This window comes from Xenopus laevis, chromosome 1S, assembly GCF_017654675.1.
Source record: "Xenopus laevis strain J_2021 chromosome 1S, Xenopus_laevis_v10.1, whole genome shotgun sequence".
Taxonomy (NCBI): domain Eukaryota; kingdom Metazoa; phylum Chordata; class Amphibia; order Anura; family Pipidae; genus Xenopus; species Xenopus laevis.
In genome coordinates, this window is record NC_054372.1 from 108,648,011 (window position 1) to 108,667,327 (window position 19,317).

General features: G+C 37.8%; 1 protein-coding gene across 1 annotated transcript in view; it reads left to right on the top strand.

Annotated features, from left to right (window-relative positions):
- The first annotated feature begins 420 nt into the window (after positions 1-420).
- adamtsl1.S (ADAMTS like 1 S homeolog) overlaps positions 421-19,317 on the top strand; it is a 161,466-nt gene continuing 142,569 nt past the window's right edge. The window contains exon 1 of the mRNA XM_041580075.1: positions 421-791. Coding sequence (XP_041436009.1) covers positions 729-791 — 63 coding nt within the window. The 5' untranslated portion in view covers positions 421-728. The remainder of the gene's footprint in view (positions 792-19,317) is intronic.

Below are 19,317 nucleotides of genomic sequence, written 5' to 3' on the forward strand. Positions count from 1 at the left end.
CACCGGGATACCAGGAAAACTCCCAGTGGGCCCTTCTACTCACCCAACTATTTGCCTTGCATGCCTATACAACAGCAGTTGCCCCATTTCTATATAAGAATAAAGAGAAGAAATGGAGGTAGAGACTGATGATAATATTTGAGGAAAAGTAATTAAAAGAATAAAGAAAGTGAATGACAAAAAAAAAAGAAAAATCCCAGTCAGACACTGGAGTCAGATACAGCTGACCCTCAGAGAAATGACTAACTAATGTCCATTTGATGCCAAACACCACCTTTTTTTAAACAATTGGATCAGTTATAACAGAGGAAACATTTGAGGAAAAAGAGCTTGCAATGGCGCACCGTGGCAGAAATCCCACATAGCCACAATATTAGCAAAAAAAAAAAAACAGCGTTCGCTGGAAGCATGGCATTCCCCTATTAGTCATCTGCCTCTCCCTGGCTTCCCCCGCCTCTCTCCTTCCACTCGTGCTTTCACTGGACCCCTGGATTTGTTATTCTGCATGTCTGATTAGCAGGAGTCTGATTGGCTGCCGGCTCGGAGAGAGATTCCTTTGAGCCCCATCCTCTCCCACACACGCCCCTTGGCTGAGGAAATGTGAGACGGGCCGGTGTGTGTGTGGAAGCTGATAGGCAGGGGACTGTGCTGGATATGACAGCAGTAGAGTAGGGGAGCGTTTAGCAGCTCGCTCACTGTCCCATTCACATCCCGGCAAGGATCCAAGCATGGAATGGTGCTGTGGGGCAGTCACTGGCAGTCTACTCCTGGCTCTGGCTTGCTCCATTCTGGTAAATACCTCTCTCTTTTACCCCAGTGCCATTACTGCACAGCATTGAACGCTTTATCCACATCCTACAGAAAAGTATTTTCCCCTAATTGTATATATATTTGTGCAAAGCAGAGGCATCATTGGTGTATAGAGTATATGCTCCGGGGGTGCGTTGGCATGAGTTTATTTTGGGGAGGGGATTGGAGCCACAAACTTTTCTGGGATGCACCAGTAAAGGCAATTCAGCTTAGTCTGGATACAGGTATGGAACATTTGCTTATTTCCCATGGCTTTTTTTTGTAGGAATTACTGGAAAGCTTATCTACACTGTATTCCTGATTTGTGAATATGTTGTCATTCAGATATTTGAATGTGAGCTTTGTGCATTTTTGTGGTGTGCTGTTGCAATGAAACAGTTAACCCAGCCAAGTGGGGTCAGTTTATAATGAAATGTGATATTAATATACTCTGTCAGGCATTATCATATTATTACTAATGATATAGTTGCGAATGGGCTTGTGATATGGTATGTGCACCATTTCTAGATTTTGTTCATTTATTTTAAATTGTTATCTGTCAAAAGAAAGTGAAGCTTATGGCTAATATGTTAACAGCATGAAATGTTGGCACAGGAGTGCATGTTTTTTTGCCAGTGGGAACTAAGGAAGAATAGGAACTCCTGCAGGTGCTGTAGTCCTGTGCAGAGTGTTGGAGATTCTGTGGGTTTCTGCTACACAAGGCAGCACCAGAACAGGCCATCTATTAATATTCTCATTGGAATAGAAAAACAACACTAAAAAGCTTTTCCTCTCACCATATATTTGTCACATAGTGTTATCATCTTGGATGAATGTGCTTAAAGGGCAAGTCAACCCCAAAATAATATATTGCCTAATAAAAAAAAAACACAATTCAAAGCAACTTTGCAATATACTTTCATTAAACATTTTCTATGGTGTTTAATGTATTTGTATAAGTATTGCTATTAAAAGCAGTGTTTGTTTGTCCCTTTCTAGTCTCTTCCTTGATGGCTAAGACTGTTGATACAATGTAAGACAAGGCAGCTGATTAAGCTGGGGAACCAAGTAGGAGTTAAGGAAATGCTGCTTTTTAATAGCAGACATTTTTACAAATAACTTTAAAAGCACTAAATATTTTTAATAAATTAATATATGGAAAGTTGGTTAGAATTACAGTTTCTTTCATTAGGCAAATATTTTGGGGTTGATTTGCCCTTTAATACCACTTGTATCTGTTATACCTCCCACAGCATATTTTATTGTTCTGTTCGCTAAGCTTAAAAAAGTTTTTATGGGATATAAAAGCCAAAAATGAACAAGAGGAAAGCAATATTGTTGAAAGGAAGCATACGTGGTGTATTAACCTATGAAAAGAAATAGCCGAGGGATGTTGCACAGTACTTTGGCAGTTTAAGTGTTTGGATAGTGCATCCTTGCTCAGGGCTGAGAGCCTTGATATTTGGTAGCACTTGAGATAATTTTACATCTAGCGCTGATGCTGAAAATCGGCATCAGTTGAGAAGTTGCTGATGTACAACTCCAAGCACCCACTGTCACCCCACTGGCTGCCAGTTTCATGCTGGCAGTTTTAGCTTGAAAATGTATTTATTTATTAATTATTTTCATGCGTCAGTGGTTTATTATAGTATGCTGCCACCCCTAGACAAGGCTACCATCAAAAATCCATTTTTGCATGTGTAACTGTACAGTTAAAAAATCATGGGCCCCTGTGTCCTACCAAAAAATATAAATTTTGGGTTTCAGAAGACAATCTACAACTGAGTCTCATACCTGTAAACCCCCTGGTGGATTAAAGGCAGCATGATGCAGATTTACAGAAACTGGAGGGTTGACATTTATTCCGGAATCAATAGTCTATACCACTGGCTATAAGTGAATTCTGCTGCTTCTCTCCATTTTTCCCTGTACTTACTTTCAGATTATGACTTTAGTCCCTGTAGACAAGCTTGATTTACTAAATGTGCAAATATACAAGCTTAAATAAAATAAGAATTCGTTAACAGGACGAGAAAGGCCAACACTCCTTTCTTTATCCAAGAAGGGTCTATCTAGCCTCACTGAGTACTTTAAAAGTTTATTTTAGTCCCATGTTCACTCTTGCTTTACTCACCAGGAGGGATAGTCCAGCTAGCAAAAGAAACCAAATAAATGAGCCACTTTGCAGAGAGCTGAAAACCAGTATTATGTAGCCTTCTCAGATTGTGTGTCATGTGGGTTCAAGTAGTACGGGCAGCAGGCTGACTACAGTTCTGTTCTCCGGGAAGCACAAGGAGCTGTGTCAATGTGGTGGCACAGCTGCATGTCAATAACGAAAGTCCCTTGACCCCTTAAGAGCCAGAGATGAAGCACAAAATAGCTGGCAGGCCTACCATTGGACAGTTTAAATCTGTGACCTTATGAACCATCTCCTTTTAATATGGAGACTCCTCTATTACACTACAGGAGTTTGGCTACCATCCAGCGATCTCAAATACTAGGCAGGCGTCTCCAGTGATTTATTGCAAGCATGGCTACTTAGTGTTTTCTTTTCAAAGAATGTGAGAGCGAACGATATATGGGACAGGTGTAATTTTTTTGCTTGAAAATTGATTTACATTCCAGAAACAACGCATAGCCTATATATAGCATTCCTGTGTATTTTCAACTCGCACAATGTTTTGTTTATTATGTCCAACCTGCTTCTTTTCAACTTTATTAAAATACAACTCCCAGACTCTGGCTGCTTGCAGCAGGGTGCTGAAACTTGTAGTTCAGAAAAGCATGCAGAACTCTACATTGGACATCAGTTCTTTAGCAAATGCAGTGTATGTAGTTAATATGCATTTCCTGGGGCAATGTTGCAATACATCTGTTCATTATAGATGGATCCCCACAGCATTAAGTGCATAGGAAGGACATGAGGTTTGAGAGGGAGCCAAGTATGAATACCAGCAAGCTATTATGCTATCTAATAACTGTTAAGTGGTGTTAACTACAGGTTACAATTCAGTGTAAATGAAATACTGTATGTAGACGGAGCCTTTAAGTATACTAAAAAGCAAACAAGTGCATTAAGAGTGTTTATGGAGTTAGAAGTGATTGTGCATATCACATAGATATAATAAATCAAGCCAGTGTATTGCACAACTGCTGGAAATTCTATTATGGTGACAGAGAGTTGAATATTAAATTAAAACCTAATGGCTCATGTATGGTCGAGTTAACCTGAATTAGTGCAGCATTTAACACAGGTAACTACAGGATGTCCATACCAATTAGCTGTGTGACACTACAACTCACAGCATCCTCAGTGCAAATGTTTGTATGCTGGAACTTTCAGTTTCGTTCTTTCTGAGTAAGGCAAGTAAGAGCAAAAAGCGTACATTCAGTTACAGTGGCTTTCCCATCCTGTTAATGTTTATTTTAGGTTAATATTACAAGCAGTGGTTTGTATCAATCTTCACATGTGGCATTAACCTTAGTATATAATATACAGTATGTACTTTTTTTACTTGCAGGGTATTTTGTAAAATGTAGAGAGTGATATTCTGAGATAATTTGCAAATTGTTTTCATTTTTTATTATTGAAGGATTTTAAGTTATTTAGCTTTTTATTCAGTAGCTCTTCAATGTGCATTTTAAGCGATCTTTTAACTGGGGCCCAAATTATCCTAGCAACCATGCATTGATTTGAATAAGAGACTGTAATATGTAAAGGAGAGAGTCTGAATAGAAGGAATTTGACCCGTTTAGTTTCGCCAAAAATTTGCCGCCGGGGAAGTGTCGCCGACAGGGCCGGGCCGAGCCACACGGGCGCCCTAGGCAAGCCGGGTCAACGAGTGCGCACGTGCAAATTGGCGATTGCGCGCGGTCCCTTCTCTGCCCGACTGTTTCTGCCCTTTTCTTCTTTCTGCGCTACTGCGCATGCGCGCAAACTTTTGTTCACGCATGTGCAGAAAGAAGAAAAGGGCAAAAATGATCTGGCAGACAGGGGACTGCACACAAGCTCCAATTTGCGCATGTGCAGGAGCGCAGAAAGGAGAAAAGGGCAGAGAGAGTCGGGCAGAGATGGGAACGAACTGGGGGTAGGTGACAGAGGAGGTACATGCCTGGCGCCCCCCAGCTTTGCGCCCTAGGCACGTGCCTACTCTGCCTACCCCTTGGCCCGGCCCTGGTCACCAACGCCCATTAAAGGAACAGTTCAGTGTGAAAATAATAACTGTGTAAATAGATAGGCTGTGCAAAATAAAAAATGTTTCTAATATAGTTAGCTAGCCAAAAATGTAATGTAATGTTTACCCAGTTTTTATTTTTACACTGAACAATTCCTTTAAAGTCTAAAAACTTTTGACGCGTGTCTTTTTATTTTTTTGATGCACGACACCATACAAGTCTATGGGTTTCATTTTTGCAGCGAAACACGAAAATTCGCCCCATCCCTAATCAGTAATAAAAAGTAGCAATAACAATTCATTTGTAGCCTTACAGAGCATTTGTTTTTTAGAAGGGGACAGCTACACCCATTTCAAAGCTGCAAAGAATCAGAAGAAAAAGAAAAATAACTATAAAACTATAAAAAAATAAATAATGAAAACCAGTTGAAAAGTTGCTTAGGATCCAATAAGTTCTTAATCAGATCATACTTTAAATTCCTGTGAGCAAAGGACAGTATCAAACTGTGAATGAAAAAAGAGACACCGTTTTCATCTGACGGGTCTGCATAGAACCGCCATATAATCCAAAATTCAGACTGGGAACGCAAAAGCTTGGATCCAGATGTGCACCTGGCTGAGCATTGTATTTCAGTTTTGAGTTCATCCTTAGAAATGCCACTCTTCATGCTGGGCTTTGAGAAATAACCATGAGAGAGTATTCTCTCTAAATCTTATGCTATCTAGCCTGGGGCATTTTCCACTGTTACCTCTATCTTTGCAATACTTCATAAATATCTGTAGCTCTGTGCTTTATCATTGTGGCACTGGCACTATGCCTAAGGCATAGAGGAGGTGCAGTCAATATTTGATTGACAGCTGAGATTTTTAAATGCGTTTACAACTATGAATGCTTTAATAAAAAAAAAAAAAGAATTTAGATTTCATCTTAATTTGAAAAGGACTTTTATTATACAGCTTTTTATGTCTGGGTGAAAGGTCCTCTTTAATGCACAGAGCAAGTCTAATAAAATATCCATTGATTAGGACAGTGAATGTCATAAAGTTGTGGCTTTTGGCTTGCATTCCTCACATATGCTTACTGGGGTTAAAACAAAAAAATGGTAATTTAAAGCAACAGTCAGAAATATTCTATATAAAACCTCATTTGATCAGTCTTTGGCTCCAGTCCTATCTCTGGGTTATATTAAGGAGACCCTGTGAATGCTGCTTAAATTGATTTCTGTGCTGCATCCCAGTACGGTCACAAGAGACTCTTTGTCCATGTGATTATGAATAATCACAGAATAAACAAAAAGTACGAGATCTTGTGTTAACCCAGCTGTTTGGAATTTAAAAGTATCTCTCTGTGGCTTGTGTTGAACTAAGGATTCCAGCACCCAAGGTTGCAAGCTACCAAAAAGTACTCTGTTTCAACTGCTGCCAGCTGCATTTTACCACACTAGTTAGAGTCCTGAGAGATTTTAAGTATACAGAACACCAGAATGTTCAGTCAAGTGACCTATTCCGTGCTGTCAGGAACCTGATAGGAGGGAAGCTGGTAACTGATATGGACTAAGGTCAGTGGAGATGTATGATGAGGAAGAAGTCCAGTGTATTAAAGGATCGAACCTTTGTAACTAATCCATCATTGATGATTCTTGAGAGGAGAACACCTGACAAGAGCTGTTTCTATTACAATGATAGCTGTTTCAATTACAGTGAAACCTCAATTCTACATCCCCTGATTGTAAGTTTCCCCTCATTTTACACCTATATATTATGCATAATACATTTTCTACTGTAAAGTGCAAGTGGGCAGCTCTCTCCAATGAGGTGACACCATGGGACAGGACCAGCTTGTAAACTCATGCAATGACATCTTTTCATGAGATGCCCTTGAGAGATGCCATTTGACAACTCGGTTTTAGTGAAAAGACAGACTTTCACTGCTGTTGATGACATGCTTTTCAATCCTAAAGGTGTGAATATGAATATGATATTTTGAGCTAAAAGACAAGGGGAGGAACAAATACATTTTTAATGCTCTTAACGATTTCATGTAATTTAAACAGATTCATCCATAATCAAGGCCATAATTATTATCCTTCACTAGTGTATAATCAAGGTCTGCTTTTCAGAATACCATTTGCTCACATTACCATTTGCTTACATTGTGTATGGAGAGCAGATGTCTAGGGCCACTCTACTTAACATCTCTATGGTACCTAGACGAACAAGCCTTTAATTGAGAGGCCAGCCACCATAACAGCATGCAACTGCACACATTGTAAAGCACACAGTCAAATGTAGGTTTTATTAGTTTGTACTTTTATAGTATATTGCAGTACATTATTGGCAGCATCTTCAAGTCTAAACTAGTTAAGTACAAAGATTGGCACACAAAGAGATTCTCATGGCTAAGATCATTATAATGCAAATTGTGATACCTTGTCATGTTGTAAAAAAAAAATATATATATATAGTTGTTTCACTGTATAAGGCGAAGGATATGCATTGCTTGAACATTATTTGTCCAACTAAAGTTGTGGATGGTTTTTAGCAGTACCAGTGACCCAAGTGTCAGTATAATTTATAGTAGAACTAAAGCTCAATAAAGTAGAGTAGAAATGCTATAGCCTTGCAGCATAACAGATATAACTGAGCTTTCTATAAATAGGTTTACTAAAATTCCTAAGATGAACTTCACAATGTCATTAACACTCAGGCTTAACAAGATTAGAAGATGGATAGATGTTGAGGACAGTTTTGAAGGTACGGATCATTATTGCAATATGTTACTGAACTTCATGGTGGGGTACTGTAATTTCAGTATATAAAATACAGCCATATTCATCTTTTTTATTTCTCATATGTTAGGAAAAAATTTAACTAGTTTCTGGTTGATACAGGAGCTTGTATGAGGCATCATGGTTTCCGCTGAATATAGTACCGAATAAATATGTGCATTCAAAAGTGCAGAATTAGACCAAGCTGAGAAACCAAATAGTATTATGGTTAGTACAGGGGAATACATATGACAGTTTTATGCTATCTCTTTGGAAAGCAGGTTGTACCTGGTGCTGCTATGCCTGGCCTTCATACATTTTCAGGTGTCTCTGCCATGAATTATATGGGCCATTCTGCAATTGGGGGGCAGCAGAGCTTGGCTGTTCCTGCTCCTCCACTGCCTGATCGCTAGCAAGTGGGCCAAACGGACATCGAGTGTACAAAGGCCTGTCCACGTTATGGTCACTTCTATAGTTCTGATTATTCAGAGTCCAAATAATCGGAACAGCAGGAAGAGCTCATGCACCATGCAGTATTTTCACTGGTGAAGAAGTACCCCCACAACTACCCGTGTTGACTGCCTTTCAGTTTAGTGGAAACTGTCTTTCTGGTGCATGTACTTTTTTTTGCCTGAAAATCATTTTGTCTGCCTGTATCTGTAATGACAGAATGTTTACATAAAACTTAAAAGAAAACTATACCCCTTGAACAATGTAGGTCTCAGGTTTATGTAAATAAATCATTTTCATAATAATATACTTTTTTAGTAGTATGTGCCATTGGGTAATCATGAATAGAAAATTGCCATTTTAAAAAATAAGGGCCGCCTCCTAGGATCATAGGATTCAAGGTGCACACAACCAAACCAAACAAATCATACGTTAGGTCACATGAGCCAGTTAAAAGACAGAGCTCTGTATTTTTCTTCCTGTTACAGTCAGAGTTGCAGTATTTCTGGTCAGGTGATCTCTGTGGCAGCACTGAGACCATCACGAAATGGTGGTTCAAGGCAAGAGACCTAAAAGGGCAATATTTACTTAAATACAGTATATATGCCAGTTTGGATAGATTCTTTAATATGCCACTTAATATAATATAAATTATCTGTTGCTTAAATTTTCATTTTAAGCAACAGATATCCTTTAAAGGGGACTTTTCTTTGTTGGGGGAAATATGCCAGCAGAGAAACCACTGGGGCCAAGATTAAGGTTAAAAAGTGATGTTGCTTTATTTATACAGTATATAACACTGCATGCACAATCCTCTACTGTTTTAACAGAGGCTAAGGAAAATACTTTATTATGTAAATGATTGCATATTTACCTATTAGTGTTTCCATCAAATAGAAAAATCAAATTGCCAGTTTCTGTGTTCCTTTTGATTTGTGTTACATGTATTATTTATAGGTTTGCCCTGTGTACAATATGTATGTGCTCTTTCCTTGGCAAAAGTCAAAGGTTGCTTTTAGGCTAATTTTTATCCCATGAGGAAATTATCCATTATGAGTCAGTTAAACATGACTCACTCATTGCAGTAAGCATTTGCCTGCTGATGGCCTGGAAACATCCCATTATCTGTCCCATTTGCATTTTCAAACTGAAAATTATAATCCTACATCTGAGTTCTGCAATTGTTTTGTGTGTCAAGCAAAACTATTTCTAGGTACCCCATAAAACAGTTATTAATTATATATCTCCCAAAACAGCTTATAGAGTTGCTTCCAGTGTGCTGCTGGATGGACATTTTAACAGATTTTCCCTCTGTTAAATTTTTTTTAATAAAACGCCAATAAAAACAATCTGACTGTGATTTTCTGTAAATGCAATCCAGCTGACATCATGACCTGCCGCTAACATCTGCATGCTTATTGAAGCCCAAATTCGGCTCACCTCTGTTCGACTCTTTCCTCTGCTCCCTCTTGTGTAAATTAATAAAGTACATGTATAATTGTAAAGATATTTTTCTTCCCTCATCCCCCCTTAATGCACTAGGCAAACACATCAGACCTTGCCCTGGACACCAATTGGCATTTCACTTTCCCTTTTGTTTCTGGAGAGTCTTTGTTGCTACATAACAGCTTAAGTGGAGCCAGTGTACATAAAGTTTGGATAAGTCCTTGGACCTCCGCCATGGCATAAGGGCTTTCCAACAAGGTGTATACACTCTGTGCTTAGGTCACTTGCATCATCTTGTTGAATGCAGTTTATTCATTTACTGTGCTGTTGCGTACTTGTGCTCTTTGAGATCTTGCAGTTTTTTTGTTTTTGGCTGTGAATATCTATAAAGGCAAGACATTCTTGTAAATCCAATCTCGCATGGTTTAAAGGATAAGTAAACTTTAAAAATAAGTGAATGCTATAGTGATGAACTTTTGCAATGTGCATTCATTATTTATTTTTAATTCTAAGATATTAAAGGATTCATGTACTGTTAACATCAATGAATTTTGTTACAGCAGCACCACCTGCTGGTCATTTTCTGACCAGTCTGACCACTAAGTAGTCAAAGCTTTCAGGATAACGAGTTTCCGGATAACGGATTTTATACTGTTTTATTGTTAAAGAGAAAATGGAAATCATTTTTAAAACTCCAAATTATTTTATTAAAATGTAGTCTATGGTAGATGGTCTTCCTGTAATTTGAAGGTTACTAGATAACGGTTTCTCAGAGAACTGATCCTATACCTGTAATACATTATTGTAATACCCTGTTTGTTATACTTTAATGTAAAGTACTGATTCGCTTATTGGCGCCATATAAAAAAATGATGATGACATCTGAGTGTGATCAAAGGAATGGTTAGGGGGTTAAGGGGAAATTCCCCATCTGAAGCCTCTTCAGTTTACCTCAGGGGACAATCCTCCCTGACTCTAGAGCAGGGGTCCCCAACCTTTTTTACCCATGAGCCACATTCAAAAATAAAAAGAGTTGGGAAGCAACACAGGCATGCAAAAACTTCCTGTGGTGCCAAATAAGGGCTGCAATTGGCTATTTGGTAGCCCCTATGTGGACTGGCAGCCTACGGGAGGCTCTGTTTGGCAGTACACCTGTTTCTTTATGCAACCAAAACTTGCCTCCAAGCCTGGAATTCAAAAATAAGCACCTGGATCACTGCTCTAGGATAATTGGACTAATCCCTTGATCAACGTTATGCCTAAAGTTATTTTATTGAACAAAATGAATAAAAGTGGCCTCAATAAAAAACCCTGTGGGACACTATAGAGAACCCTACCATTATAGTATGATTGACAACTACTCTCTGTACACAATTATTCTGTTCTTTTAAAGTGTCTCCTTGTGGGTATTGGCAACACCTGGGTATAGGTCAATTGTGCAATTCCTTGACTTTAAATAGAAACCTGCTTGGTTCAGTTTTATTAGATTTCCTTTGTTTATAGACACAAGGGGGCTCAGGCGAGCTCTGCTCAGACCAAAGGGACTTGTTTCCAACTGTACATCCAGCAGAACATTTTACTGTATTTTTATTTGTATATATATCAGTATGATGCTGATTTTCTGTGTTTCCCAGACTTGTACTTATTTTACTCTGATGTTATTTCTTAATGGAAAAGGAGACTGTGGCCTACTCACTGTTTAAAATGTATGCAGACAATTCTCAGATTGTATCACAATAACCATTTTACCTACTGTTTTATTTACTAATTGACATATGGCTATCCACTTTAAGCAATGTGTGCCTCAAAACCAGTTAGACATTCCAAAACAGAAACTTAAAGGAGCAGTAACAAAAAATTACCGTGTTTTAAAGTAATAAAAATATAATTCAGTGTTGCAATAGAGGCAGTCATTTAAATGAGAAAAGGCTCAGGTTACATAATAGATAGCAGATAAGCTCTGTAGAACATAATGGTGTTATCTGTTATCCACTATTTTACCTGTGCCATATAGCCCTTCAATTTTCACCATTGCTACACAGCAGCTTGTTTATATGAACTATAGTACTGTTTCTGAAGCAAACACAGAAGTTTTGCCATCACTGGTTAACAGTACATGATTACTTTAAAACACTTTATTTTTGTTGATTTACATTGGTTACTGTTCCTTTAAAAGGAACTGTTGCTAATGTAAATGTAACTCCCGAACTGTAGTTGATGCAGAATTACTTTTCACAAACAGGTTTTATTGGATAATTTTAACACATAAAATACTTATTTGTGTTCTTTTTTTTTTTTTTTTTTTTAAAAATGTGTTATCCTTTTAAACCAAAATAAACAGATTGTGAATATAAATATTCCATCAGGCTCATCTATATCCTAGCAGTACCAACCTTGACTAGGTTTATAGATTTGTAAGTGTTTAGGGGTCAAATACATTTACAGAATATTGAAACAATATGATATCACTAAACAGAGGGCATTAATATATGTCTGATAGGTACAGGATAAAGAAAAACAACAGGTATAGGAGATATCTTACACAATCCATATGCACAGATACGATCTCAGGGACAAACATGATTTGCTACCTATAAGTAAGTAGTATTTATATATGCATATAATATGACTGATGTTATATGGCAGGCAAAATTTACATACCATGCCTTGATTGTACTTTTACAATTAATAACAAGAGTACATGTATAAAATTCAGAAATGTTGGTGTCTTAAACTATAAGCTGTCAACTTCTCTGGATGTGACAGATCTGCAATGTGGTATCCATAAAGAGTTTCAAATCTGCAATGCTAGGAATGCAAATATGGAGGGCAGATCATAGAAGAAGTACGGTATGCTGCACATAACTGATGTCTATATAACAGTAGCTAATGGAACTTGATGATTTATTGAGTGTCTCTAGAAAGAATTATCTTGCTGATAGAGATGCTACTAAGTTCAAAGCCACCATGGCTGCAGAAGCATATGCATCCCCATGTGCAGTAACGGATGTATCTGTGTATCAAAGGACACCTCTCTGGGGTACGTGGTATGTGTCAAACTAGGGAAACATGACTTCTGAGTTTGGAACAGGAGACAGTGTTCTCACATTCATTTGTGCGGGCAGTAGAAACAGAATACCTTGCTATAATGTATTGAGGGCCAGGGAACAAACGCAGGCAGAGAATGTAGAAGAAACCATATGCCCCATGCTGATTCCTCGCTGTCTGCTAGCTCAGACATTAGTGTGGCTCATTTACTAACTCTAGCCAAATTTGCCCCAGTGAAGTAAAGCTGGCCATACACAGGAGCTGATGACAGGTCAAGTTGGCAGCTTATTGGGCAGTGTTTGCGGCCCTCTGACCAGGCTCCTCTGATCGATATCTCGCCAAAATCGGGCCGACCAGGTTTAATAATGCTGTTGGATCAAGGACTGCATTGGTTCTCCTGTATTTCTGTGTGTATGGCCAGCTTTACACTGAGCAACCTATCAACAATTTGCCGTCTACTATAGGTACAAAAATATAAGTCTTTGTTCTAATTGGTTGCAATGATTTATTGTACAGGTATAGGACCTGTTATCCAGAGTGCTTGGGACCTGAAGTTTTCCAGATAACGGATCTTACCATAATTTGGATCTTCATACCTTCAGTCTACAAGAAAATAATGTAAACATTAAATAAAGCCAATAGGCTGGTTTTGCTTCCAATAAGAATTAATTATATCTTAGTTTGTATCAATTACAAGGTACTATTTTATTAATACACTGAAAAAAGAAATAATTTTTAAAAATCAGTATTATATGGATAATTCTGCGCTTTCTGGATAACGGGTTTCCGGATAACTGATCCCATACCTGTACTAAAAAACCCAAACCATTTTGATAAGTCCCACCTCATTTAGCGACAGGACTCCCTGTCTAAATAGGGATAGTAGGCAGGTATTCCTAAACACAGGAAGGTACAACAGTTTCTTGTACACAGAAAGGTACCTTTTTAACTTATCAGTCTATTGATAATGATCTCAAGTGTATCTTATACAACATGGCAGCTTGTATAAATGTTAGCATTCAAAGAAAGATATCTTAATTGATCTTATGTTTTATACTAATACTTTACTGTAAATGTAAAGGAATGGAGGAAACTGGGAATATGTACTTATAAAACAAAAAACAAAGTGTGTGCTTTACTAAATGACCTAGGAAACATTTATCATCTGAATAAAACACACTATTAAAAAAAAAAGTTGTTTGGGGCAGTCATTGCTGCTTGGTAAATTCAGAAGGTGAAAAGGATTTAGGAGAGGCAATTTAGAGCAGTCTGAGAAGCCCTGGACCTTTGTTCAACACAAGCAATGAGAATTGGAACCCTTAATAACTTTACCACATGCATATCCTGATGGAGCCAGAGAAACAGAAATTAATGTGTATGCCACCTGGGTAAGTGTGGCACACTTTTTTTTTTCACACTGCGTTTGGGTTTTATCTTTTTTTTTTTATTAACTTTCCATATTCATGATACATATATCTTAACTGGATTCATTGAATTCTTCTTTGTGGGTTAGTTAATCGGCTGCATTGCTTCAATAGTCAGGACCAGCAGTGCAGTAAAAAGATAAACAAACACAACTTTCCATTGCTAGTATATTTAGAAATTCTAAAACCATTGACCGCTTTTGGATAAATGTATATTTTAAAGTTGCTTAGAACTACTATCTGATTTATTTCTTAATAGGTTAATAGGAAAAGCTACCTATGAATTCTGGTGGCATTTGCAGCAATGATAACCCTGTTTGTGTGTTACTAGATATTAGTGTATGTTTTTATTTACCTAATCAGACATCCAAGATGCCCAGATTTATTTTAGTTTAGCTTCCTTTCTTTGGGATTAGAGTTTTTATACTGTACAGATAACAGGCCAATGTGGTGGTTATTGATGCACACTAGTGATGTGCGGGTTAGGGTTTCCCTGACCCGCACCCGACCCTAACCCGCCCTGCTGCTGCCGGCACCCGCGCTTCCGTGGTCCTTTTTTAGACCCGCGCCGACCCGCCACATTGACGTCACAAAAGGGGCAGGGCAAGCAGACATGAGATTATAAAACCGGAAGTCATTTGAAGGTGGCACTGCTCCTCGCTGGTGGCCGGCGGGTGCGGGTTGAGCTCTTCTTCTGCTCTCCCCGCCCACCACCCACGAGGAGCAGTGCGAGGTCGACCCGAACCCGCCCAACCCGTGGGTCCCGCAGGTATCGGGTCTGCCCGCACATCACTAATGCACACAACAGAAATTCTGTAAATCAATAAAATAAATATCTATTCAAATCTTATATGGGGTGAGCTAAACGTTCCCCAATATACTAAGGTGTGTAGCACCACCCTTTCTAAATATATATTCTATTCCAATATCACTTACTATCTGCCCTCCTATTACTTTGCTATCATCTATACCCAGCCCCCATGTAATTCCATTTTTTTTTCCTTCTCTCTTGATGTGTATCATATGTGAATACATACAGTGATGGGTTGCTACATTTTATGAAGTGTTATTTTAAATGTTTCAACATTATGGGGCCTAATAAATGTTATAGTGTGGTTCAACACACTGAGGTATTGACTAATTTGCCTGCCAAAAACTAATTTTGGCTTATTCGACATTGTTCTCTTTTTGCATAGCTCTCAGCAACTTTTCACATTAAGAAAGGGGGAGCCAAGCAGTCAGCCATTGGACCTCCACCATGTCCAAACATAAGACTCAAGACTGCACTTTTAACAAAGTATTTTAGAGGTGTAAAGTGGCTTATGAAGGTTTAACATTTTATGACTATGGAGTTTTATTACACTAACAATATATTCAACACTTTAAAAGAATAAAAGAAACAAACTTTTATCGATGCAGGTGTTAACTAAGAAGTTCATTTGCAGTTTTCTAGCAAGTCTTTTATTTTTATAAAATGTACAATGGTCATTTTGGAGTATTTGATGGAAAAGGAAAGTCTGTAATTGTACAAAACGTTGGTTATTCCTTATGTTCTCTTGCTGTGACTTATTTGTAGTAGAAGTGTGGAGGAAGCGCCCTGGGTGTCCTCTGCGTAGCTTTTCAAATTTAATGTATATGTAAAATGTTCATTCCTGTTAATGGACTGAGAGAAGTGAGGGGAAGGCATTCTGTATACTGAGGAGCATTCCTATCATTTAATGATCTCACCATCATATTACATCAAAACCATAGTAAGTGCTCTACTAGAAATTAAACATAAACATAGGTCATAGGACTTGGTTATTTCCAACTTGTGTATATTTGATACCCCAAATTGTAGTTTTGGCTATGGACTGATTTGGTACAATGGGAAACCAAGCTAATTGAGGACCACCATCTGTACATAGTTACATAGTTAAATTGGGTTGAAAAAAGACAAAGTCCATCAAGTTCAACCCCTCATGTATTGAGTAACAACCAAAGACAGTATGGTGTCTCGCATTTGCACATTATGATCTGATTAGTGCAGTCTAGCCATCAAGTGACCATTGAATCAGCACATTTACTGACTGATTAGACATAATAATCAAAGGTCAGCCAGCTATAACAGATTCATAATGTTGTACATAATTTCATGAATACTTTGTTCAGTTCCTAAAGGACCTTGTGGTTTTTTTTTGTAAAAAAAAACTTCAAAGTAGAATTTAGGCTTGATTCTTCATGAATAACAGGAAAAGTAGCGAAAGTTTCAAAGATTTCAGTGACTTATTCTTTATGTAATGAATATAAGTACTGAGGGCATAAACATAGTTCTTCATTTATTTCACATCACAATTTTTGGAAGTAAATTACCATTTCCCATTCTCTTTAAAACAGAACTGGACTCCAAAGAGTACTGATGGACAGACATATAACACAGCTCTGTCTGTCCAGCTCTATCAGTGGGTTTCTAGGCCTTGATTTAAGTTTGAATTGGCATTTGCTTTCCGAAAGTTTTGTTTGCCTTTTTCTGGAACTACTTGAAGGGTGGTTTGGACCAGATTAACTTGATGGGCTTGAATCTTTTTTTCAACCTTGTTAACTGAGGAGCTAGGTTGAAAAGCTGTGCAACTAATCTGAAAATGAGATGACCGTGCTTCAACATACCAACAGTCTAATATTCTAAAGATTACAAACATTTAGTTATTTTTGAGAATATGACTTGCATATTCACAAAGTAAGAAATTCTGAATGATAATATAAAGTAAAAAAAATGGATTAAACACACACTAGAAACATCTCAAACATTGCAGAAAATCCCTAAGATGAGCTTCAGTTTTTATGATACAATTGTGGAATTAATTCGAGAAATGTTTCTAATGAATATGTCACATATTCATTTCTCAGAGTTCAAGAATGGTCTTTCATAAACTAATGCGTTGGTTTATGGTAATATTTAGGACCCTGTTAGAAACAGAACAGGAGCATGTGAGCTCAGGTATCAACTGTTCCCAGGCCCACATAATTATGGGAGTTTGCTTCGTTCAGGTGCCCTTTAATCTGTCGGGGTGTTCCACCACAAGCGCCTGTGCTGTGGATGTTCTATCTTTTCTTTAGATACATTTTAGTAACACAAAACCATCAGAGTGTTTGTTTAAAACATATTTTTATTGACTTTTTGTTCTCATTTTTTGGAATTTTAAGTTTATTAGGTTTCAGTTTAAAAAATTTGATTTATTCAACTTTGTTATTCCCTGGTTTCATACACTAACTACAGTTGAAATTGTTACATTCTGTTTTCAAAGCTTCCAAGACATTCCAATACTTCCAACTTGCTCTGATTATGCACTCAATAAGTAGTCAAGAATAAGACCCACTATAACAGTCCACTATTTACAATGTCGGACTGTGATGTGCTGTGCCTACAAGTGCTACCATCTCAGGGCCCCCATCATGAACCCCTCCTGCTCCTGACATAAGCCCCCCCACAGCACCACAGTCGCAAGCCATATTGCTCTTGCATGCAGCTCCCACATTTTTCTCTTACAATCTCTCCTGCATTATCTTCATTTGATATCTTTTGTGCACTGCATTGCCTATGGTATCTTTTCCATTTTTAAAGGTAGGTTTTATTGTTTTTACGACATAAAACAAAACAACCCAAGACAGAATTTAATAGACTGTTTTCAGTTGTGATTGTTTGCAATAAGCGAAGTTTTTTTGTGCAGATACAGTGTCATGACTTTGACAAGTTATTAATTCTAACAACTGTTAGTGCCTATGTGGGTATAAGAGATCAGTAGATGATGTAGGTCATGTGTGGTACAGGGAATCTAGGTCGCACCAGGCCCCCACAATTTGTTAAATTTGTCTGTTGCCCCTCTTGTTTCATACGTCAGTTTGATTAGTGGAAGAGCTCCGTCTACCAGCTGTCTCCAGAAAGGTATAGTAGGAGGGACAACCCCCATCCGGTGCATAAATACTGTTTTTTTGTTTTTTTTTGCATAGAACATGAGGGAGCACATCCGAGTTCTAGCTGCGTTGGTGGGTATTACATCGTCAATCACTCCAAATAGGCAGACCACCGGGTCAACTATCTGTGGTGTAACCAGTTCAGTGGCTAGGGTTTCCATTACCTTGTTCCAGAATGTCTTAACCGGGGGTCAGGACCAGATCATATGAATAAAATTGGCACCTGGGGATTTACATCTGATCGTCTTTGCTTTTCCCAAATTTTTTTAATTTGAGAGGGGTTATATAAACTTGATGGAGTACCTTATATTGTAACAGTCTGTCCCTTATTGAGATTAAAAAACTGTAGGTTGTCTCTCTTGGGAGAGGTCGGGGATGGCCGTTGTCCATAGGAGGTAGGCTCTATCGAAGGGAGGTTTGACCATTCCCATAACGTTCTGGTATGGTCTACTCTAGACAGTAGTTTAGTAACTTTTGCATTTTTACTTGAAAACCAAACTAAAGCAGTCACATCATGCTCAAATCTGTCTGTGATGTTTTCCAAACCCTATCTAGTCCAAAATCAGTTATGAGTCAAATGAACTTTTGAATTTCCTTCTATACCTATACAGACATGTATTAACCTTAGACCATATGATCAGTAAGATGGAAAGGGAGAACTCTGACTGACTGTCCCTCCAGTCCACATTACTAAATTATATATTAATGATTAAATCCTGGGTGGTTTGCATAGGCAGAAATTGTGTAATATGTTTTAATGGCAAATTATATCAAATTCCTAGGTCTTGCTTATGTTTTTAATTTGGATCTCAATTGCTCTACTTTATGTGTTGTCTTAAGCTGCATAATGATTTTAACGGCCTGATAGAAAATGATTGATATTACAGTCAGTGTATGTCTTTAGGGAATGCTCTGTCATAAAAGTTGACCTGTCATCTACACATAAAAAGCAGTATAAGCCATTTGCAAATTAAACATGGAATCCAAATTCTTTTTTTCATTAAAAAATCCATAACTGTTATAAAGGTGTTTCAATATTTCGGACTTCTGACTTCAAAAAGCCAAAAATCTTCCAACATCATGAAAGCAAAAAACATCTTCCAATTGTAGGGACCATTTGCCATTGGCTTTTACGTGACTTAGATTCTGATTTTTAGCAGATTTTTGGAGTATACCAAAAATTTATATATATATATCTCAAAAATTTAAGTTTTTCTTTTAAAAACTCAGCCAGAAAAAGGTTTAATATATAGGGCCCTATGTATG